This window comes from Thunnus maccoyii, chromosome 4, assembly GCF_910596095.1.
Source record: "Thunnus maccoyii chromosome 4, fThuMac1.1, whole genome shotgun sequence".
NCBI lineage: Eukaryota > Metazoa > Chordata > Actinopteri > Scombriformes > Scombridae > Thunnus > Thunnus maccoyii.
This window is the reverse complement of record NC_056536.1, coordinates 5,554,232-5,575,966: the sequence shown is the minus strand read 5'-3', so window position 1 is coordinate 5,575,966 and position 21,735 is coordinate 5,554,232. Positions and strand designations below refer to the sequence as shown.

Sequence of the window (21,735 nt, the reverse complement as noted above, 5' to 3'; positions counted from 1 at the left end):
TAGCCTAGCTATAATGTGAAAGACGGTGCTTGTAGTGATTAACCAACAGAGAATTATCACACGACCCTGCAGCTCCCCTCAGTTTTACTTTCTTTCAGCTCATTGTTTTGGTTTTACATCCCGCACCTTTATTGTTTTGTCTCAGTCTCTCTGCTCTGTTCAGCAAGATGTAAGAGGGAGCTGTTTTCAGCAAAACATAATATGAGAAACCCACTGTACGCTAACTTCTAGCGTTTAGCATTTAGCAGCTAAAGAGCCAGATATTTCCCTCAGGAGTTGGTGGAGACCCAAGACAGAGCTAAAAGAGAGTGAATATTGGACTCACATTCACCAGGTGGCCAGAAACATGACTCCAAGTGAATGCTAATGTTGCTCAGTGTCTGCTGGATGTGTAAATAGAAAAATGTGTTTTGCGGCTTGTTGCGTTGCCCCCAAGAGGCCCAAACAAAATGAATTAATGCAGGTTTAGATGTGAAAAATATAGTCTATATATATTTGACACACAAAGCAAATAGATTAATGCATGAAAAAATGAATAAATGATCTAAAAACTTATAAAAGGTTATTTGGCCAAGTAAAAAAAAGATTTCACAGTTAAAATGTTTCAATATTATCTCAACTTTACACAACTAATCTACAGAATCTATGTTTGGTGCTAAGTGCTCATGTGTCTTCCATATCATCAACCATCAATAAAACAGGTTTCTTTATTTGGAACTCTTTTTCTGACTTTCACTGCTCATACTAACTAGCCAGGTTTTATAGGTAAAAGCAAAAAAATCCAAAATAATCTATATCTTATTGTGAAAATCTCCTAGATGTTTGGTTAAATTGCTGTTTTCTCACGATTTAGAAATGCAAAGTAAAACAAAACAGATTCATTTATATGCAAATGTTGAACAGTGTTAAATAAATGTATATTACTGGATTGAGTGTTTGCTCCAAAAAAGACTGACACCAGGAGGTTTTCAACAAAATAACAATCAGTCAAAATTATAAAACCAGACAGCCTAGCTTTAATTTCATCTACGACATGATAAGTCTCACCAAGGATTCTTCTCCTTTCTGAGCTCTGCTGTGATCTTCTTTTCCTTTCTTTGCTCTGTGTTTCTCTTTCCCTCCCCCCAATCTCCCTCCCTTTCACCTCAGGTGCAATGCTCACTGTCATTATGCATCAGCCAGCACTAAGTTGTTGCCGTTTCCATGGAGACCCACATCACAGCGAGTTCTCAAATGATATGGACTGGTGAGTGTATTGTGTGTGTGTGTGTGTGTGTGAGCACGCGTGCGCATGTGTGTGTCTATCTGTCTGTCTTATGAAGACTATTATCATCATTTTGTTGGAAGAACAAAGTGACAGTGCCGAGTCGTCCTTTTCAAAGCAATCTGGGCCTGCTCAGGCCTCAGCTCCTTTATCATTTTTTATGAAGACACACATATCCACACCCATGACTGCGCACACACACACACACACACACACACACACACACACAAACACACACACAGAGCACAGAAACGTATTCCTAGCTGCTCTTGGTGCTCAAAGGCTTCCTGTCGTTGCTTTGGTTCTCAGCCCACAGACGTCACGTCCATTCAGCTCCTGTGCTCTCCTTTTCCTCCATCCTTCTTTGCTAATATCTCGTTTTTCCTTTTGTCATTCTTTATTAAGTTACTTTTTCATTTTTTCATGTCCTTTAAAAAAATCCTCATCTTATTCCTCTCATAATTTCTATTTTCTTATCTAAGTCTCTAATTCTTTCTTAGAGACTATTTTCTTCTACTTTATAGCTCTTTAACTCTACCCTCTTTCTGCTGCTCTGTTCACTACGATTCTCCTCTCTTCTTTACTAACCTTCCTTCTCTCAATTCCCCTGATCTCATTTTGGCTTCACTTTTTCCTCCTTGATGCTTTTCCTCTTAAATTGTCTTCCTTTCTTCTGTTCTTCTTCTTCTGTCACCCCTCCAACTCTCAACCTCTGTTGCTTTGTCTTCTCTTCTCTTCTCTTGTTCTTTCCCTCCTCTAGAGATAGCTTTCCTTTTTCCTCTTCTCACCTCCTCATTGTTCATCCTCATGCACACAGACACACCCATACAGCACATACAGTGCACCGATTTAACCTTTATCCATGTGAGCCTGGTGCTTCATGCAAACATTTAGGTTACACATCAAATTAAAACTGTTGCATCTCATCACTATATGATGATCAGTCTTTTCAAGATGTTATTTCTGTTGATAAACTGTTGTAATTCATTTTAGCCACTATTCCTGAACCTGTACCTTCCTCTACTTCTGTTACTGATTTCCTACAATTGCCAGGATGCCTTTTAGAATCTTACTGGGAGAGCAATAACTACAGTGATACTAACAGCAAAAGTTTTCATCAAAGAAAGAAATGACCATTATGCATTTCACTCAAAACACAAAAGCTATGCTCCAAATCCAGACTACAGTACATGCTACTCCTTAGAGGGTTTCTGGCATGTAGTGTGTTCAAACTGGAAAAGTGTTCTGTTGATGGATATTATTCCCCAACAATGCAATGCACAAAAGAAATGAAGGAGCTGCTCACAGCTGGAAAAAATTAAAACTTTAACTGTGGATGGTGGTGAAAAAGCTCAGGAACACCTCAGGAGAAAAATACATTTTTGGAAAAATATATTGCTGTCTCTTTGTTAAAGGGGCACTCCACTGATTTTATATATGAGGCTCAGTTTACTCATTAGAAGGAGTACTGCTTAGTATGCAAAACAATTGTACAGCATGCTGTCTTCATGGCTCTGGTGTTGCTAAATTCAGAGAAAATGTCAAGTCAAAATCATCAGGGTTATCTTGGCCTAGGCTTAGAGACTACAAATTTGTACTGAATAGTCTGCATTATATAGCCTACTGGAATAGCATTTTTGGATCTTAACTCATACTAGGGATTAAAAATCATAATTAACTCAGATAACTCAGCCTCTGCCTTATGCAGTATGATAAATAGGTTTTTCAGTATGTCACTTGATTGTCCCCGAATTTTGTGGAAGTGCAATATTAAATCATTGGAGTATGCCTTTATGTTTAATTGGCAGTATAATTCTAAAGTTGCAGTTTGATTGATGTCTGAGGGTGCAAATATTGTATAATTTCCTGTTAGTATACAATTATTGCATATTTCATTTTCTTGTATGCTAACTGCAAAAACAGTATATTGTATAGATTGGTATGTAAGCCTATTGTGTGCAATTATCGCCCAGTGCCAGGTAAGCAGGTATAGATAATGGATGGATAGATGTATGCAGTTAGTATAGATTTAAGACATGTTTTGTGGCTGCAATCTCTGCTGGTCTATTGAGACTACCAGCTGCGAAGAAACAGGTGTCTCTTCTTTGTCTTTGAAAGGCTTTCTTCCTGGAAGTTTTTTGAGCCTGACATTAGCTCTTATTGTTTAATTCCAAGGCACTGACATCAAAACTGACCATTGCTGTTGATTTTTGGATTGCGATTATTGACAAAATTTTCATCTTGTGGGATATTACTACTTTCATGCTCCATCAAGATTATTTACCATGTGGGTTTGAAGCTTGGTATCCTCATTTTTTTCCCTTTTGAGATAATGCTACTCATCTACTGTCATGTGTTACAGTGAAGCCTCAGAGTCAAAGATATACATGAGATCTGCCATCAGTGAAAAGGTAAAACTAGGAACAGGCCTTAATAATATTGAGACCTAGAAGACTAGACATCACACACAGCCATTTCCACTGACACAAGACTGAATCTGGATGTCATATTTGGATGGAGATACAAGGGCAAGAACTATAAATTTTCAAAGAAAGCTGGAGATGAGTTAACCAAATTAGAGTGGGTACATGTGAATTGTGGCTTTCCACCAAGATCTGATGAATTGGTAATACAATAATTCTCATTCAGTGTGCACCACATTGTTTTACCTATTTCCTCACCATATTTGGACATCTCAAAAAATCTCATGCTACATGATGTCAATGGTTCTCACAATAATCTGTAACTGTCTTGGTCAAACATGGTCTGATCTGTCTGATCATAACTTTAATAGTCTTCACATGTGTGTCCCCAGCCCTCAGTCCACCAACTGAATAATTTTAACTTTAGCAGATTTAGCGTGTTAGTATGCAAGCATTAACTAATTAGCACTAAACACAAAGTACAGCTGAGGCTGATGGGAATGTCATAAGTTTATCTCTTGTAAATTTCATGGCATTTCATCTAATGTAGGGTTTTTCCGTTAGCCCGAGTTGGTCCGCTTTAGCTGCTCTGTGCCAAGCTAACCTGTAATGAAAAGCATTTCCACTAAAGCTTCACAGCAGGGGATAATGGTGGCGAGCTAAGCTGCTGCAGTCCTGCTCGCTAACCCCCATTCTCCTCCTCAAACAAGCGGTGTGTTGCGAGTCTCAACTGATGTGTCTGTGCTTGAGACCAGAGAGAAAGCTATGTTTTTAAAAGTCTCTCTGTGTTCAGCTCTCATTACTTTTGGAGCTTCAAAAAATTTTTTGTGGTTTGAAGTTTAGTTTCTCTCCTGTGATCTTGTTTGCACTTTCAGATGTCTGCCTTATTGTACTGTTTCCTGATTGCTTTCAGCTGTATCGGAGCAACTGCGATAAAAAACATTTCTTTGACTTTTGTTGCTTCATATTTAAAGCTTTTAAATGACAAAATAAGGGGAGCCATTAATTGTGAAGAATTTATAGGACATAAAACGTGTTTATAACTGAATTAGCGGTGCTGTTCTTCATTAAAAATTGGTTGAAACAACAAGATCTGGAGATATTTGGATCTATTAGTTCACTGGATCAGTTAGAAATAATGCAGGGAAGAATAGTACAAGCAGACATAGCCACAGTGAGATGTTTGATGAAGAGCTGCAGACAGAAATGGGAGTTTCTCCTAGTAAGAATTGTATTGCAGATATCCAGAGTGTTTATTCTGGATATCCAAAATGTAATTGTGGATATCTGAAATTGAAAGACCAATACACATGAATGGCAAAAGTGACAGCACTAAAGAAGCTAACAGAAGAATTTTTTTTGAAAACAAGAAGAAAACTTAAGGATCCTTGCTGGGTGGGTGTTCCACAACGGTCAGTGTTAGGTCCTCTATTATTTAGCCTATATATTAATGATCTCCCTCAACAGTGTCATAATGTACGACTACAAATGTATACAGATGACACCGATGTGTACACACATGTAAAAACAGCTGAGTTAGCTGCTGCTAAGCTAACAATTGCATTGGAAAGGATCAGACATTGGTTTGATCAATCATGTCTGAGTCTAAATGTAAACAAGACAAAAGGTATGTTTTTCTCTAAAACTATGGTACAACCTCCTAATGCTGATATTTTCATCAAAGGTGAAAAAAATTGACATAGTTGATTGTCAATGACTGATTTTAAATATCTTGGTGTGACACTAGATCCAAATTTGAACTTTAAGAAACAAGTTTAAAAAATGGTTACAACCATAAAGTACAACTTAGCAAATTTTAAACATATTAGAAACTGTCTCTCTTTGGAGGCAGCCAAGATATGCATGCTATGATTCTTTCCCATATGTCTTATTGCATCACATGTTGGTGGCAGGCTGGAGAAACAGCCATAAAACCTCTTGAGTCCATATACAAACAAACTCTAAAAGCTCTGGACAAAAAAACAATATATTTCCATCACTGTAGGGTACTGGATAAATACAATTTACTGAGCTTTGACAATTTTAGATTATTCTCAAATTTGTGCCTAGTTTATAAAATTTTAAATGGTTTGTCCCCTCCTCCAGTATGTGACTTTGTGTATACTTGCTCAGTAAGTTTTATTAGATCCTCCAGATGCAAATTAGCTTCGAGCAAACTCCGGTGCAGTGCATCTTTAATGTTTAATACTGCACACTGTCCCAATCAATAAATCCAATCAAGACAACAGGCTCATACTGCATTTTCTACAAACAGCACACCTCCAACAGGTAACAATTTCTTTTACCTTGCCGTACTGTGTAATGCAAAAACAGACGCAGCATGCCAGCCTGAAAACAATGGCAAAGCATAAATAGTTGTTGAGATATTTCCCTCTGAACCACAAATGATGAACCTCATGGTGGTGCTAGAGGTTAAAGGTTCAACAAAGTCATTAGGATTTATCCTCTTGGGACCATGAATGTCTGCACCAAATTTCATAGCAATCCATCAAATAGTTCTTGAGACAATTCAGTCTGGACCAAAGTGGTGAACTGACCGGCAGACAGACCGACACCATGCTGCTAGCATGCCTAAAAACCAGGTGTTCTCTGAAAAGTAATAGCTGTTTTAAAATACAAAAAGTCTTACACAACATTTCATACACTCCATGAGGCTTGATTCATTTTATCTGCTGCAGTCTGTATCTTTTGCAGCTCAAGTGTCATTTGTATCCTTTCCTTTTCAGTGTTACTCTTTCTGAAACTGTCAAGGGTTTCTTTTCTGTCTATTATGTTTTTCTGTTCACCCTTTTCTGGCCTCCTCTTGCTCCTGTTTTCAGACAGTGAGACAATAGCACAGCACTTTAGGTCAAACGGAAGCCACAACAAACCTGTGGTGGAGTTTGTGGTAATGTTTGATCTCCTCTCTAAAATGCCCTCTTTACAGCACTTATCATATTTTATCAGGCAGCATACAGCAGCCAGATTGTGCAGTACTCATCCTTGATCTCTTGTGGGCATCCTCCAGTTCTTTTCAATTAATGCTTGTATAAGAAAGATACTGTATGACTGTAAGTGCTGCTCAATGCCGTCATCATGATTCACTACAGCACGATAAGAGATAGCTGTACACTTGCTGCCAGCACTCTGGTTAGGGACAAAATGACTGGACACCACTGGTGCAAGTTTGGATCTCCAGTAGGAGTCCTCATAAATGGCCTAAATGTTCCTACCTAGTTTATTAAGTAGACTAGTAAGAATAATAACTGAGAAACTGAGAGTGCTTTAAACTAAGAGAAAGGGATGAATTACCCCTTTGCCATCTATGACATAATTTTTCATGAATGAACTGACTCTTTTTGTCATCATTTGGTTGAGTCTGATGGTGATTATTTGAATTACATGTAATTAACTGCTAAATAAATTTGGGTCTGAAGAGCACATTTATGCCTGGATTCATCATTTTTTTGTTTGTTTTTCCAATTTTTGGGGAGGTCAATTTATGCCTTTAGAGATGATGACAGGAAATAAGTGGAGAGTAAAATGGGGAATGACATGCAACAAAGGTCCTTAGTTGGACGTGAACTGGGAATGTTGTGGCTCATGCTCTGTGCCTTAAAGGCCCTGCACACCTACGGTAAACCCACACAGTTGTTTTCACTTAAATTTGGCTAATTAGACCTCTTTTCAGCACTGTGGACATGACTCTGGCCCAATCCCAAACCAGTCCCTACCCACTACCACTTCACCACCAAGTGTTACTCCAAATCAAGTTACAGTTACAGCTGTGGAGGGTACTTCTAATGAAGGGGGAGGGTATAAATGAATAGCCAAATTAGGGGATGCCCTTGCCACACTACCAGAACAAGGAAGCAGCCACCAACATGGCAACCAATAGATGATGTGCTTGCACTGTTTCACAGTTTATGAAAATGAGATATGAGGTAAATGCTCTTACAACTTTTACACTAGTACAACAAAATAAGAGAATTAAATGTGGACTTTTGAACATTAGATCTCTGTCATCTAAAGCCGTATTAGTAAACGATTTAATCTCAGATCATCATATTGTTTTATTTTGTCTTACTGAAACCTTGCTGTGTCATGAAGAATATGTCAGCCTAAATGAATCCACTCCCCCCAGTCATATTAATACTCATATTCCTCGAGACACTGGCCGAGGAGGTGGAGTTGCAGCCATTTTCAACTCAAGCCTAATCATCAACCCTAGACCTACATTTAATTATAACTCATTTGAAAGCCTTGTTCTTAACCTCTCTCACCCAACCTGGAAAATTTTACAGCCAGTTCTATGTGTTATAGTGTACCATCCTCCTGGTCCGTACTCTGAATTCTTATCTGAATTCTCAGAGTTTTTATCAAACTTAGTCCTTAGTACAGATAAAGTAATTATAGTAGGTGATTTTAATATTCATGTGGACATCGATAATGATAGTCTCAGCACTGCGTTTATCTCAACTTGACTCAATTGGCTTCTCTCAGTGTGTAAATAATCCCACTCACTGTCTTAACCACACCCTTGACCTTGTTCTGATTTATGGGATTGAAATTGAACATTTAATAATTTTTCCACAAAATCCTATTTTATCAGATCATTTTTTAATAACTTTTGAATTCCTATTACTGGATTACACACCATTAGACAAAAATGTCTTCACTAGATGTCTATCTGATAGTGCTGTAGCTAAATTTAAGGACGCAATTCCATCAGTACTGAATGTACAATTCAATTGAGCTTCTTTAATGATAAAGTTCTAACTATTAGAGGCAAAATTCACCACCTCTTGCCCTCAACAGGCACCAATTTCTCCCCAAACACAAGCACCTTAGAAACAGCTGTAAATCCTGACATATATTTCTCCAGTCAACTTTTCTGAACTAACTTCAATGATTTGTTCAGCTAAACCATCAACCTGTCTCTTAGACCCCATCCCAATTAGGTTGCTTAAGGAAGCCTTACCCTTAGTTAGTGGTTCTTCACTAGATATAATCAATCTGTCTTCAGTAACAGGCTATGTACCACAGTCCTTTAAAGTAGCTAAAATTAAACCTCTTCTTAAGAGGCCTACTCTTGATTCAGGCATTTTAACCAATTATAGACTATAATCTAACCTTCCATTGCTCTCTAAGATCCTTGACAAAGCAGTCTCTAATCAGTTATGTGACTTTCTACATAACAATAGTTTATTTGAGGATTTTCAGTCAGGATTTAGAGCGCATCATGGCACAGAGACAGCACTGGTGAAAGTCACAAATGACCTCCCAACTGATTGGTGGTTCCTACAGTCTTTAAAAGTAGAATGGGAGGCAGAGCCTTCAGCTATCAGGCTCCTCTCTTGTGGAACCATCTTCCAGATTCGGTCCGGGGTGCAGACACCCTCTCTATGTTTAAGAGTAGGCGTAAAACTTTCCTTTTCGATAAAGCTTATAGTTAGGGCCGACCAGGCTCAGCTTGGATCAGCCCTTAGTTATGCTGCTATAGGCCAATATGCTGGGGGACTTCCCATGATGCACTGAGCTGCTCTCTCTTCCTACTCCTCCTCTCCATCTGTAAGCATACATGTCACTAACTTTGCTTCTTCCCCAGAGTTTTTTGTGCTTTCTCATCTCGCAGGAAACCCTGGGTTGCAGGCCGAGCATTCACGGTCCGTAGTCCTGTTGGCATCCTTCCCTGGCTATTACTGCTGTTATTGTTATTGTTATGATTGTTGCCCCCCCCCCACTTTCTTTCTCTCTCTCAACCCAACCAGTCAAAGCAGATGGCCGCCCACCAAGAGCCGGGTTCTGCTTGAGGTTTCTACCCGTTAAAGGGGAGTTTTTCCTTACCGCTGTCGCCAAGTGCTCGCTCATGGGGGAATTGTTGGGTCTCTGTAAATTAAAGATGCACTGATGCAGACTCGCTATTTAAGGGTTTCCACTTACACTACATGCTAATTTGATAAATTGCCCTTTATATGGCGAATCTCCACATGAATGTGCAAACAGAGGGGGAGTGGATAGGGTGAGAGGATAGGAGCTGGTTTAGGATTGGGCCTCTGTTTGATTGGCCTTCAATCTTCTGTTAGCTTTTGTCATTCTTATTGGAACACAGACAGTGATCTCATGTAAATCCCAGCATAGCTCAACCCAACTTCAACCTGAGCTGACTTCTAATTAAGTACAATAACTAAAACACCTGTGTGGGTGTGCAGGGCCTCTAACCCAAGTCACCGGGGTGTCCCTTAATGAATAATTCCTGCAGTTTAGATATTCCAAGTTCAAACAAACTGCATTTTTCAAGTGCCCAGGTAGTGAAGAGCTGTATGAACTGTCTTCTCCAGTGTTATTAAACTGTTTTAATTAATTGGCTGAGCTGATTGCTCAGTATATGCTTTTCAAGGTTCATTATCATTGTATTTTTCTTGTATCTAATACGTGCAGTACCTGCAGCAGCTGCTAACTGTGAGTAGGGCTTGGTGACTAAGGAGACCTCTGAACTGCCTCTAAAGTCTTGCTGACCTAGGGGCTAGTTTTAGTTCTGCAACACAATTACTATAAGACCAAATACCGAGTCTTAAAGTTAGGACTGACATACAGCTTATTTTTAGAAGTTTCTCCTAACTCTGCCATTTAGAGCTACTTGGTGTTTTGTGAATACAGCCCCTGAATCACAGTGTTTTTAATTCTAAATCAACAATATAATAATAATAATAATAATAATAATAATAATAATAATAATAATAATAATAATAATAATAATAATACTTGTAATTCATTAGCCTGATGTGATGTTATCCATGGAAACTTTTGCATCTCTGTTATCAACAAACCTTGGCATGGTGAACATAGAGATGTCACTTTGCATTAACACAGAATGGCAGAAGTAATCAGAAGTTAGCCGCAGATATGGAGCTTATCACATCTAAAAATACAGAGGAGACTCAAAGGATTTTACCTGCTGATTTTTATGGTTTGCAAGGTGAGCCACGTTAATTTGATATTTTTGTGTCTGTCATCATGTTATTTCTGGTTTGCAGTTTAGATTTCCTTTAATAATGTAATCCAATATAATAGGCTTAAAACTGTACATGAGGGAAGAGTTGTGTCAGTGATGGTGACGTTAAAGCTTTGCTGTGTTTACAGAAAAAAGTTGAGAGGCACACACGAAGAAAACAAAGTATAAATGGAAGTTTAGGATGTATGTGCATGCATGCCTAGGTGAGTAGCTATGTGTATGTGTTAAGTATATGTGAGTGTTGTGTTTGGTTTTGTGCATTGGCATTTGTGTGTGCAAATGTCTGTGTGTGTATGTGTGTACACTTCTGACAAGTAATCTGATAATGAAATGATACGGCTGAGCACATAATTGCATCTCAAGTCACTCATCTCTGACGAGTTGCATCTAATTAGAATTTACATGTAGATATCAAGTTGTCAGGCATTTGTCATGAACTAAAGATGGGGTGGGGGTGCAGCGGGGTGGGCCAAAAATAAACAGAAGCAATGAAGAAGAGATGGACAGATACAGGGTGCGTGGGTGAAGACTATCATTATTGTCACTGTCCCTCACACAAAGAAACACACAAAAGCATATGGACATAAACTGACAATCACAGACATGCACACACACTGATGTGTCTGTTTGAGTGGAAAGTTTAACCCTCTGTCCTAACCCATACTGTATACATTTATATATGAACAAACATACTGTATATCTGGTATAGGCACATTTGGTCTTCGTGAATGTATTTTTCCATTTTATTTCCTAGCATGTTAAAAGGCAGAGATATGTGCCATAAACCAGCTATGACTCACACGTCCAAAATATCCCTATGGATTAGATAGTGAGCCAGACTCACAGCTGATACTCACATAGAGAAAAATATAACATATCTTCCTCTTCTTCCTCTCACTCTCCCTCTTTCATTTCACATTAGCAAACAGACACACACTCACACACACGCACACACACCCGCAAACACACACACACACACACACACTTAATTCTTTCTGTAAATCTGTGTCTCATTCAATCCTCTTTCCTTTTTCCCATTGTTGCCTGCTGAATTTCTACCTGTCTCTCTCACCAGGACAAGATTGGTGTTTTCCTCTCTCCCCACCATTCTTACACACCCACACACACCCACAAACACACAGTCTTATCAGATGTCAGGCCACATTATTGTCTGTCTCTCTGAGCTGCAGAGAGAAAAAAACTGCTGCAGTGCATTAAATCTACATGGCAATGTGTTAAAAAAAAAAAAAAAAATCAGTGGACTGCTGTTTCAATCAAAAAGTAACTGTGTATTTTAGACATCTCTACAATACTGGTAATCAGTGGCTGAGTAGCTGATACCTTAAATAAGTAAAACCATGGTCTTTGATGTTATTGAACAGGTTAAATATGCTGAAAATTAACTGAGAAATCTTTAGCTCCCATTTGTATGTAAAAAAAAAAACTACTCCTGCTTTGTGGCATAAAGTGTTCAAGTAGAGTGTAGAAGCTGATAAAGGCTGATAATAATCTCAGAAATAGTCCCCCACAGTATCACAGTATTGATGTATTGACAATTCATAGATGAAAAAATACCACATGTAGTACCTTTAACAGAGATGTAGTAGGGAGCTGCATTTTACTGAGAGACATTCTTGCAGGAATCTGTCAATTGGTTTCATTCCACAACTTTGGGGTTTACACCAGTTTGTGTGTGTCTGTAGACAAGGACAGGGCTAAGGATAGCCCTGGGCTAAGAGTTGACTCTGGGATAACTTAGCCCCTTTTTACACACACATTGTTATCGCAGGGTTAACTATGCCCAGGGCTACACAATTCACACTGCACTTCTACAAACCCTGGGTTAAATGTCCGTTGGAACACATGACTAATGTTTGCATTCTAGATGAAACGTGACTACTCCATCGTTTACTTTAGCCCCATTTCATATGGGCACCTTTTAGCTCTATGTTTAGTTGATTTTCAGGGAATAACCCCACAAACTTGGGGCTAACCCTGCTCTGGAGCAGGGCCAGCAAGCCCTATGCTAAAGTCGGGTTTAGCCCACTTTGGAATGTGCCAGGATTGTGCCAGTGTGAAAGCTTTCTTAGCCTGGGACTAAGAAGGTTCAAAGAAAGATTTTAGCCCTGGGCTAAGTGCAGTGTGTAAAGCCCTGTGTGTGAGTAATCTAGCTGATGGACATAGAACAAAGAGTCAACATCTGCTGAATAAGCATGTCATCAGGGAAAAAAGCTGACCTCTGATTAATTTGTAGCATTGCTCAGTCTCTCTTCACACTATATTTACTCTAATAAATGCAGCTCAGTCAAGGAGAAAATGAAAGGTTAATGGAAAATTAATTTGGTTGTGTGTTTGAGCATGTTTATGGTGTGTGTGTGTGTTATGTGATCGAGATAAATCAGTGTTGTGATTTGCTGTCATCAGTGAAGTCAGCACTGAAAGTTTACTGTAAGCATGTAAGCCTAAGAATGCTTTTCAGATCGGTTCATATTTGCTTCAACTGCCCACAGGTGAATTATCGGGTAAGAGTTAAATTAATTCCCATTAGTAATGACAGGATTTTCACTTACCTAGTTACAGTGATGACAGTGAAGGTTATTTGTTGTTTTGTACTAGCTGAGGTGAAACACTGGACCTGAACACTATTTAGATTACTCTAAAACATTATGAGGGTATGAAATTATAAGGATATAAAACATTGTAACCAGAGGGTGCTGACCTAGACCGCCAGCTGCGATGACTCGTCCTCCCAGGCATCCTGCCACAAAGTCAGCCCTCTTCTCTCTCATCCTGGACGTTCGGCTGGGTTTGATCCAGATACCTGCCAGAGGTGAGAGGACAAAAGATAGGTCAGTGATCTTTGATCAGATGGAAAATTCTCACTGGTATTTGAAATAAAAACAACAAAAACTGTATGCTATATAGCCTAAAGCATGTGGATACACAACACACACACTCGGTCCAAAACCAATGTGCTGTTGTAACAGCTTTCACTCCTCTGGGAAGGTTTTCCACAACTTTTTGGAACCTGGCTGCAGAGATTTGCTTCCATTCAGCCACAAGAGCATTAGTGAGGTCAGGCACCAATGTTGGGCGATAAGGCCTGGCTGGCCCTCCAGTTCATCCCAAACGTGTTGGATGGGGATAAGGTCAATCAGGTTCTTCCATACCAAACTCAGAAAACCATTTCTTTATGGACCTGGCTTTGTGCATGGGGGCATTGTCATGATGAAATAGGAAAGAGCCCAAACTGATGCCACAAAGTTGGAAGCAAACTATTGTCTAAAATATCTCTGTATGCTAGAGGTTAAAGATTTTCTGTAATTGGAACTAAATGGCCAAGACCAAAAGATACTTTTGTCATTATAGTCCATGCCACATAATGTTATCTAACTGTTTGTTTTAAATGGTACACATCATTCAAAATCTACCGCAGTGGCATTAGTCAATCAGAGAGCCAAGCAGGGGATTGGAACTGCTCAGCCAAATTGAAATTGGAATTCAATTTATTTTCTCCCACAAAGGTTTGTTTGTTTACTGGACATGGATAGCCAAAAGAGAAGTTAGAAGTTAGATGAGAAAATTGATACTGTCAATGTAAATCAATTAAAAACAGTTCATTTTCAGAAAACGCCAAAGACAACAATGGATTAAACAATGAAGGAGAAGGCTGGACAGACGAAGAGGTGAAAAGGAAGATGGAGAGGAGAAAAAGAAAGAAAGAGATGGAGTGCTTTTCAGAGAGGTCTGTATTCGACATCTGCCTCAGGAGCTCCCTCACTCTGCATATTCCCCCTCTCTCTTTCTCTGGCTTGAAACCCACTACCTAACAGCAGATTAATGTTCTATATTTGGGACAGTGTTAGTGCCACATCCCCTTTCCCACTCCTCCACATCTTCTCTGTAAAAAGCCTTTGCGAGGAAGATGAGCTGCAAATTCACACAAATGCATCAAAATACACCAGTGTACAAGCATTAAAAATGTGCTGCATAGACGTAATGCAAATTAAGACATAATGTTACATATGATCAGATTTCAAGTACCCATCAGTGTGGATTATGGTACTTTTCCCCACACAGTGGTGCAGACAACCAGTCATATTTTTTTTTTTCACTCATGGATGATGGTAAGATGACATGGTCATTCATTGGCTGTCACTTACACATGGACACCATTTCATTGGACACCCTTTGGTTTTAGGAAATATAGGATTTTGAAAAGTGAGAGGGACAAACCTTGCTCAGTGGAAAGTAAGCCAATGGGCAATGCAAATTCAACTCCTCGCCAAGCCGTGATACACATACTCAATGTGCACTCTTGCGCACCAGTAGGTGAAAAATCTCAGTCCTCAAGGAGGTAATAAAGGTTTGTTTAAGTTAATCCTTTTTTTACATGACAACAGTAGTAAACAAACATATCATCTGTGGAGGAAAGTGTACTGATGTACTTAACTGCTTGGAAGATAGAAAAAAGAAAACTCAGAAGATGCAATGTGCAACCTTTGAATAAGTGGAAGGACGGAGAATTCCTGCCTGAATGAAGAGGTAACAAACTTCGTCTCACAAGTTAGTATGATTGTTTTGAGTGGAAGAGAACCCAAACGAAAGGGGTCATCTTTTGTTGTTTCATGCTATGGTGACCAAAAGCCACGCTCAGACTGCAGCTTGTGCTTGTGTTAAGAATTTTCAAGCATCACACTCTATAATGCAAGAACAGGTGAACTTGACCTTGCTTAGCTTTAAGAGTGTACAATTCGTGTACTTGCATTGAGCATGACTGGGGCCTAAGATTCTACAACCATGCCAGCAGCTCTGTGAGGCTGTATACAACAGTCCATTCAATTAAATGCTAACGTCAGCATGCTAGCATATTCACAGTAACAACGGTAACATGCTTATGTTTAGCAGGTAGCCCTATATGGCTGACTATGTTCAGTTTGTTAGCATGCTAACATTTGTTAGATTAGCACTTAACACGAAGTACAGCTTAGGTTGACGGGAATGTCATCAGTTTTAGTTATAAGTATTAGTCTTTAGTCATTAAACAAAGTACTGGACCAATAGAAACTTTGACCTGATGATGGTGATACAGGAAAAGTTAAAGGATCATCAAAGTTATTAAAATTCATCCTGAGGCAAACATGGATGCTTGTACAAAAGGTCATGACAATCCATCCTATAGTTAATGAGATATTTCAGTATGGACTAATAGTGGTAAACTGACCGACTGACCCAAAGACATTGACAACCCCAGAGCCATCCAGCTAGAGTGACTAAAAACTGATAGGCAATGCCTCATTCATGAAACTGAGTCAAATATATCAAAACACTGTCCATCGGTTACAGGCATCAGCCGCAGGAGTTGTATCATATTGTCACAGAGCTACGGGGCAGAGTTTTCCATTTACTTGTCAATCCTTGTTCCAACTCTCACATACTGTCATGAGCTCTGGAAAGTGACCATAAAATAAATACAAGTGCTCTTCGTGGTGGCTATATCACTCTCTCTGATGAGGGGAAAGTTCATCAATTCCACAGGACCTAAGTCAAATTGCTAGGAGCGACGTGACCTGGGTAACTTCCTGTGGAAGTGTTACAGAAAAAACAACACCCATATGAGAAGTACTTAAAGGAAGTGCTGGAGGACATTGCTTCAGGGTAAAGGGATGCCTGCTTTGCTCACCCTGCCACTATAACTAACTTGATTCAGATAAAAAGCTTGGATGGGTGAAAAAATAAATTGTCATTTGACCACACAATAAATTTAGTGTCCCATACTCTCACAGTGCAGACAACTAAATACTCACTTGAGAGCAGTTATCTCACCTAACAGAAAGGTGCTTGTTTGTGTGTACTTCTACTGTAGCCAAGGCTCCAGCACTGGAAAAGAGAAAACCAATCAAACTTTGCCAACACTGAACATGGCAGAGGCTAGAGAGAAAGCTTACTGTAAAATGTCATTAATTTAACAAAACATTTGTCGAAGTCTTTGAGAGACTGGTGTTGTTTTACTTTGGTGCATTCAAATTGCTGATACTTTTCTGTTTACTGTCATTTTTGAACTGCTGGTAAAATTTGCAGTGCATTACTACCCAAGAGAATTAAGAAAAAACATCACTTTGGTGGAGAAAATCATTTTCTAATTTCTGTTAATCAGCATTACAACAGCGGAGGATAAGAGGATAAAAAAAAAGCTCTCCACAAACAAAGGAATCAGCACATTTTCAAAGATGTTCCTCATGTTCAGAAACTAGATACAATAAGTAAATTTGGATTCCTGTAAAGTGTTGCTAAGACAATGAAAGTCCATGGGAAGAAGAGAGGAGAGGAAGGAATGAGAGAGGAAAGAAGGAGAGAGGAGGAGAGGAGGAAGGAGGAAAAAAGTAGAGGAGAGGAAAGGAGAAAAGAAGAGAAGAGAGGAAAGGAGGAATGAGAGGAGAAGAGAGTAGGAAAGAGGAGTAGAGGAAGGAAGGAAGGAAGGAAGGAAGGAAGAGGATAAAAGAAGAGAGGAAATGAGAGGAAAGCAGAGAAGAGATGGAGAGAGGAGAGGAGGAGAGAGGAAATGAGGAGAGAGGAGAGGGGAGGAGAGGCATATAGTATTTTTGAGATAGCACAAATGTGTTGCAGAGCCGCTGGCTGCAGGGAAGTAATGGCAGAGATGCAGCGCAGCTTAATGGTAATCTCTGAGTGAGAGGAGGAAAAGGCATAGCCACCAGCAGCTTACTAATAGATATGCTGGCTGCAACAGATCAGCTATTCAGCCATAGAAAATGGAAAGGCCAGATAACATGCAAATATACTGCAGATATATGGAAAGAGAGGAATGAGGAGTAAAGCTTTCAAACAGGCATGCAAGCTTGTAACTTTTGCTGTTTTTCTCTTTCCCCAGTGCCGTCTGTAGATAAATTGGCAGAAATAGCCATGACAGTGTTGTTGTTTCAGTGTCTCTGCTATCTCTGGATTCAGGGCAGCCTCTGCACTTCTTCTCTGATTGACTGATAAATGTCTGTGTGTGTGAGTTTATTTATGTAATGTTTATTTTTATATTGCCAAGTATATAGCATAGATTAAATCCACATAAAATATCATTTATAGCCTAAGCTAGTTTACAATGTTTGTCCCTAGATGGGTCTTTATACAGATATACTAGTCTTTGGGTGAATGAAAAAATGGGAGGTACCACCATGCCACTGAGCATCTTAGAAGCCTGGTTATTTAGGCATTTGGGGATGAGTTTAATATCAGCTAATTTACTGAAATGTTTAAAATGTGACATATTTAGTTTCTTAAGAACATGGCAGTGGTGGGATGTTACCACCTTCTTCTCAAAAATTCTAAACGTTCAATTATGTATCATCTAAGGAGGCTTGATTGTTGTAGCTGCTTATGACCAGGCAATAGCTTAAATGTGAAAATGCATGAAAGTTTTTGCAGCATAAAATGGTCTCATAAAACAGTCTCTAATTTATGTACTGTCAATTTCCTTTTGCAGTCTTACTCACCATCAGTGGTGGAAAAAGTACAGAGATCTTTTACTTTAGTAAAAGTAACAATACCACAATGAAAAAAACAACCCATCTTCACAAGAAAAACGACAGTATAGGTAAAAATTCAGGCCAGCAAAAACGACCTATAGTTACATTCACGCCATCTAGCAGCCGAAGTAATTATAACATGGGGTAGTGACGCAGTTCAGATGATGTCAATATACGGTGACTTGATAAGATGATTTCTGCTTTGTTAGCAGAAGGTGGGTTGGGTTGATGGCTAGATCACTGTTTGCTTCCCACCTCCAAGTATCATGTTCCCAACCGTGAGTCAGGACATTTTTTTAAAAAACCCATAACGTTGTGGTGTTTACTGTTACCATGACAATGAAGGTTGCATAACTTTAAGGAAGTATAAACCATGTTTCAAGTGACAATATTTTGTCCCTAACCTTAACCACAGAGTTGTCATACCTGTAAAACATAATTATTTTTGTATATAATACACATAATGATATTTGTAATGGTTTTGGAAATCGAAGAGCATTACTACAGCTGATAGATGGCTAAAACGAATTATAGGTTGTTTTTGCCGGCCTGAATTTTAGACCTATACTGTTGTTTTATTATGAGGATGTGTTGAAAAAATACTCTATTACAAGTAAAAGTTCTGCATTCAAAATCTTACTCAAGTAATAGTACATAAGTATTGGCAGCAAAATGTACTTAAAGCATCAAAGTAAAAGTGCTCACTATGCAAACTGTCCACATTTCAAGTGTTATATCGTTCATAAATATATTGTTAGAATATTAAGGTTGATCCACTGACATGTACATGTAAGCAGCATTTTAAAGTTGTCAACACAGAGCTAATCTTATCTAATCTATAAAAATGCTATTTTATAGTTATTTTATGAAGATGATTCCATATTTTTACGTATAAAATACACTATGGACTGTAAGTGCTGTGACAGCTGGGTAGGAAACAGATAAAAAAATCCACCTGGTACATATATAACATTATCATTTGCATGCATCCAAAAACCTGCCCCGCAACATGATTCTAGTAAGTCCTTTATATATCAACTGAAGAGAAGTGGGCCAAGGACAGAACCCTAATAAATTCCTTTTTTACCTCCTGCAGAAGAGGATTTTTACTTGTTAATAATAACACACTGTTCACAGTTAAAAAGGTAGGATTTGAACCATTGTTGAGTTTTATCAGAGGATTTGAAGAGTTGAATTTGAAGAGTTTATGAATGGGGATGTCATGCTTCAGTGAGTCAAATGCCTTTTTAAGATCATCTTTATGAAACGAGAGAGGAGGTGATGTCTGTGTGTTCTCACATAGTAGCCTGTCACACGTGTATTCTCACACACATCTACTCACAAAGCTAGTCAAGCAGAAAGCTACCAAGAGAAAAAGCGAACCATTCTCCCATACAAAAAGTAAAAGTCACGTGCAGCATTTTTCACAGCTGCTTTAACCTATACAGCACAGTGTGAGTCACTCTGAGGAGGGCATGTTGCCATTTCTCAGCACACAATATGAATTATATTGGCCTAACCACCTACAAACTTTGGGAAAAAGGAGTGAGCAGGCATAATTGACTTTGGCCAATGTCTTTTTTGTTCTTTCTGGACCAACCGACTGCACATACAGACATACATGTACTATGCACACACTGTGTGCAGTGGTGTATGAGAGCTGATGAGTTGAGTGACATGTGGGGCAGATATGTGTCTGGTGGACTCAGCTGGAGGAGAGGAGAGTGTGTTTATTTAAAGCTCAGAATCAAACCTCCTCCTTCTCCTGTTTCGCCCTCCCAGACATCAGCACTTCACTATATACCCATCACCAAGCTCAATAGGACAAGCACACACTTAGAAAGGCATATGAGATGGAAGCAAGAGCACACACGCTTATTAAGACACAGTCTTTTCAATAGATACACATGCACACAAAGAAATAGATGATCAGATTCTGATATGTACATAGGAGGATGTGGACGTTTATCTGCACAATATCACCTATGCACTTCTTACATTCTTTGCTCCTGATACACTCACACACATGCCACATCTGCCCACTGGAAGGATACAGTTTCACCCTACCTTGCCCCATTTCCAAATGTCATCAGAAGGATGATATTGGCAGGAAATGAGGTGATAATGACAGCAGGCCCCTCTCTGGGATCGCATTCTGATAGATGGCCAAAAATGCATTGAATATTTCAGGCAGAAATCAAACAGCTACACTCACTGCATGTAATCACAACCTACAAGCAGGTCCAGACAGCAGTCAGCAGATAAATCAGAGAAATGTTGGCTAACATTAACCATGTTTGCTGGATTTCTCAGCTGCCTATGTTCAGAGGACACTTTGTCATCATTTTTAGATGACTGAAAATTTAAGGTATATTTAATTTCAAGGTAAACTGTCCTGGAATACCAAAACACAGACTGATTTCTTTACATCCATTTTACTCTTTGAGAAATTGTTATGTCATAGAATTGTATCTTTTTCATGAAAACTGCTTTTTAAAAAATGGGTTTTAAAAAATGGACCTACAAACCAAGCAATCCAAAGTTACTGCACTGTGGCTTTGAAATCTCTGGGCTCTCTGGAACCTACAATTGCATGTACTGCACTCCAGAAAAACAATGAACTAGGCAACGAAAGCAAGTGAGCTAAAAGCTAGCTGGTGAGATAGCTACAGCCAGCCTTAGCTAAAGCAAAATATAGATGAAAATGTAGAGGTAATTACAATTTATCCTCTGGGGACCATTAATATACCAAATTTAACAGTAATACATCCAATAGCTGTTGAGATCTCAATAAAGAACTAAAAAGTCTGTCTCATGGTGGCACTAGAAGAAAAATCAGATGAACACCAGTCATTAAAATATGTCATCTGGGAACCATCAATGTCTGTGCAAAAATGTTTGTCAACCCATCAAGTAGATGTTGAGATCACAGCACAAATGAAAACTTTGCCTTGCTGGTGGCACTAAAGGTAAAGTAAGAGCATCACCAATGTTAGAATATATCCTCTACAGACCTTGGATATTTCTTATAAATTGTCATCGCAATCCATGTAATAGTTTTCAAGCTATTGCGAAATGTCAACCTCATGGTGGCAATAGTGGAAAATTCAGGGGTTGACCAAAGTCAGCAGACATTGCCATCCCTAGAGCCATGCTGCTAGCAGGCCTAAAAACAGAACATTTATCATTTGCAAAAAGCTGCCAAGGAGATAACCATTATAATGGAACATCATCAGAAGTAGATTATCAGCACACAAACATATTATAAGATACATATCCGTCTTGGATCTCCTAAATCCCTTTCATTAAAAAGTGCAACCTGGGCTAAATTGAAAAATGATCCACATTATGAGGATACAATTTCACATTATCTTATCTAGAGTACAACATATTACCATTAAGATATTCCACAACAGTATTCACAACTCATACACAACACTAACATCAGCATGTGAATCATTACTGAAAGTGTTTACAGAATGAAGAATTACCGTAGTA

At 38.9% G+C, this 21,735-nt stretch overlaps 1 protein-coding gene across 4 annotated transcripts in view; it reads right to left on the bottom strand.

Moving 5' to 3' along the window:
• Nucleotides 1-21,735, bottom strand: part of LOC121896338 (kelch domain-containing protein 8B-like) — a 204,855-nt gene that overhangs the window by 2,550 nt on the left and 180,570 nt on the right. For all 4 annotated transcript variants that reach the window (XM_042410157.1, XM_042410158.1, XM_042410159.1 and 1 more), the window contains one exon: nucleotides 13,422-13,523. In XM_042410157.1, the coding sequence (XP_042266091.1) occupies nucleotides 13,422-13,523 (102 nt within the window). The remainder of the gene's footprint in view (nucleotides 1-13,421; nucleotides 13,524-21,735) is intronic.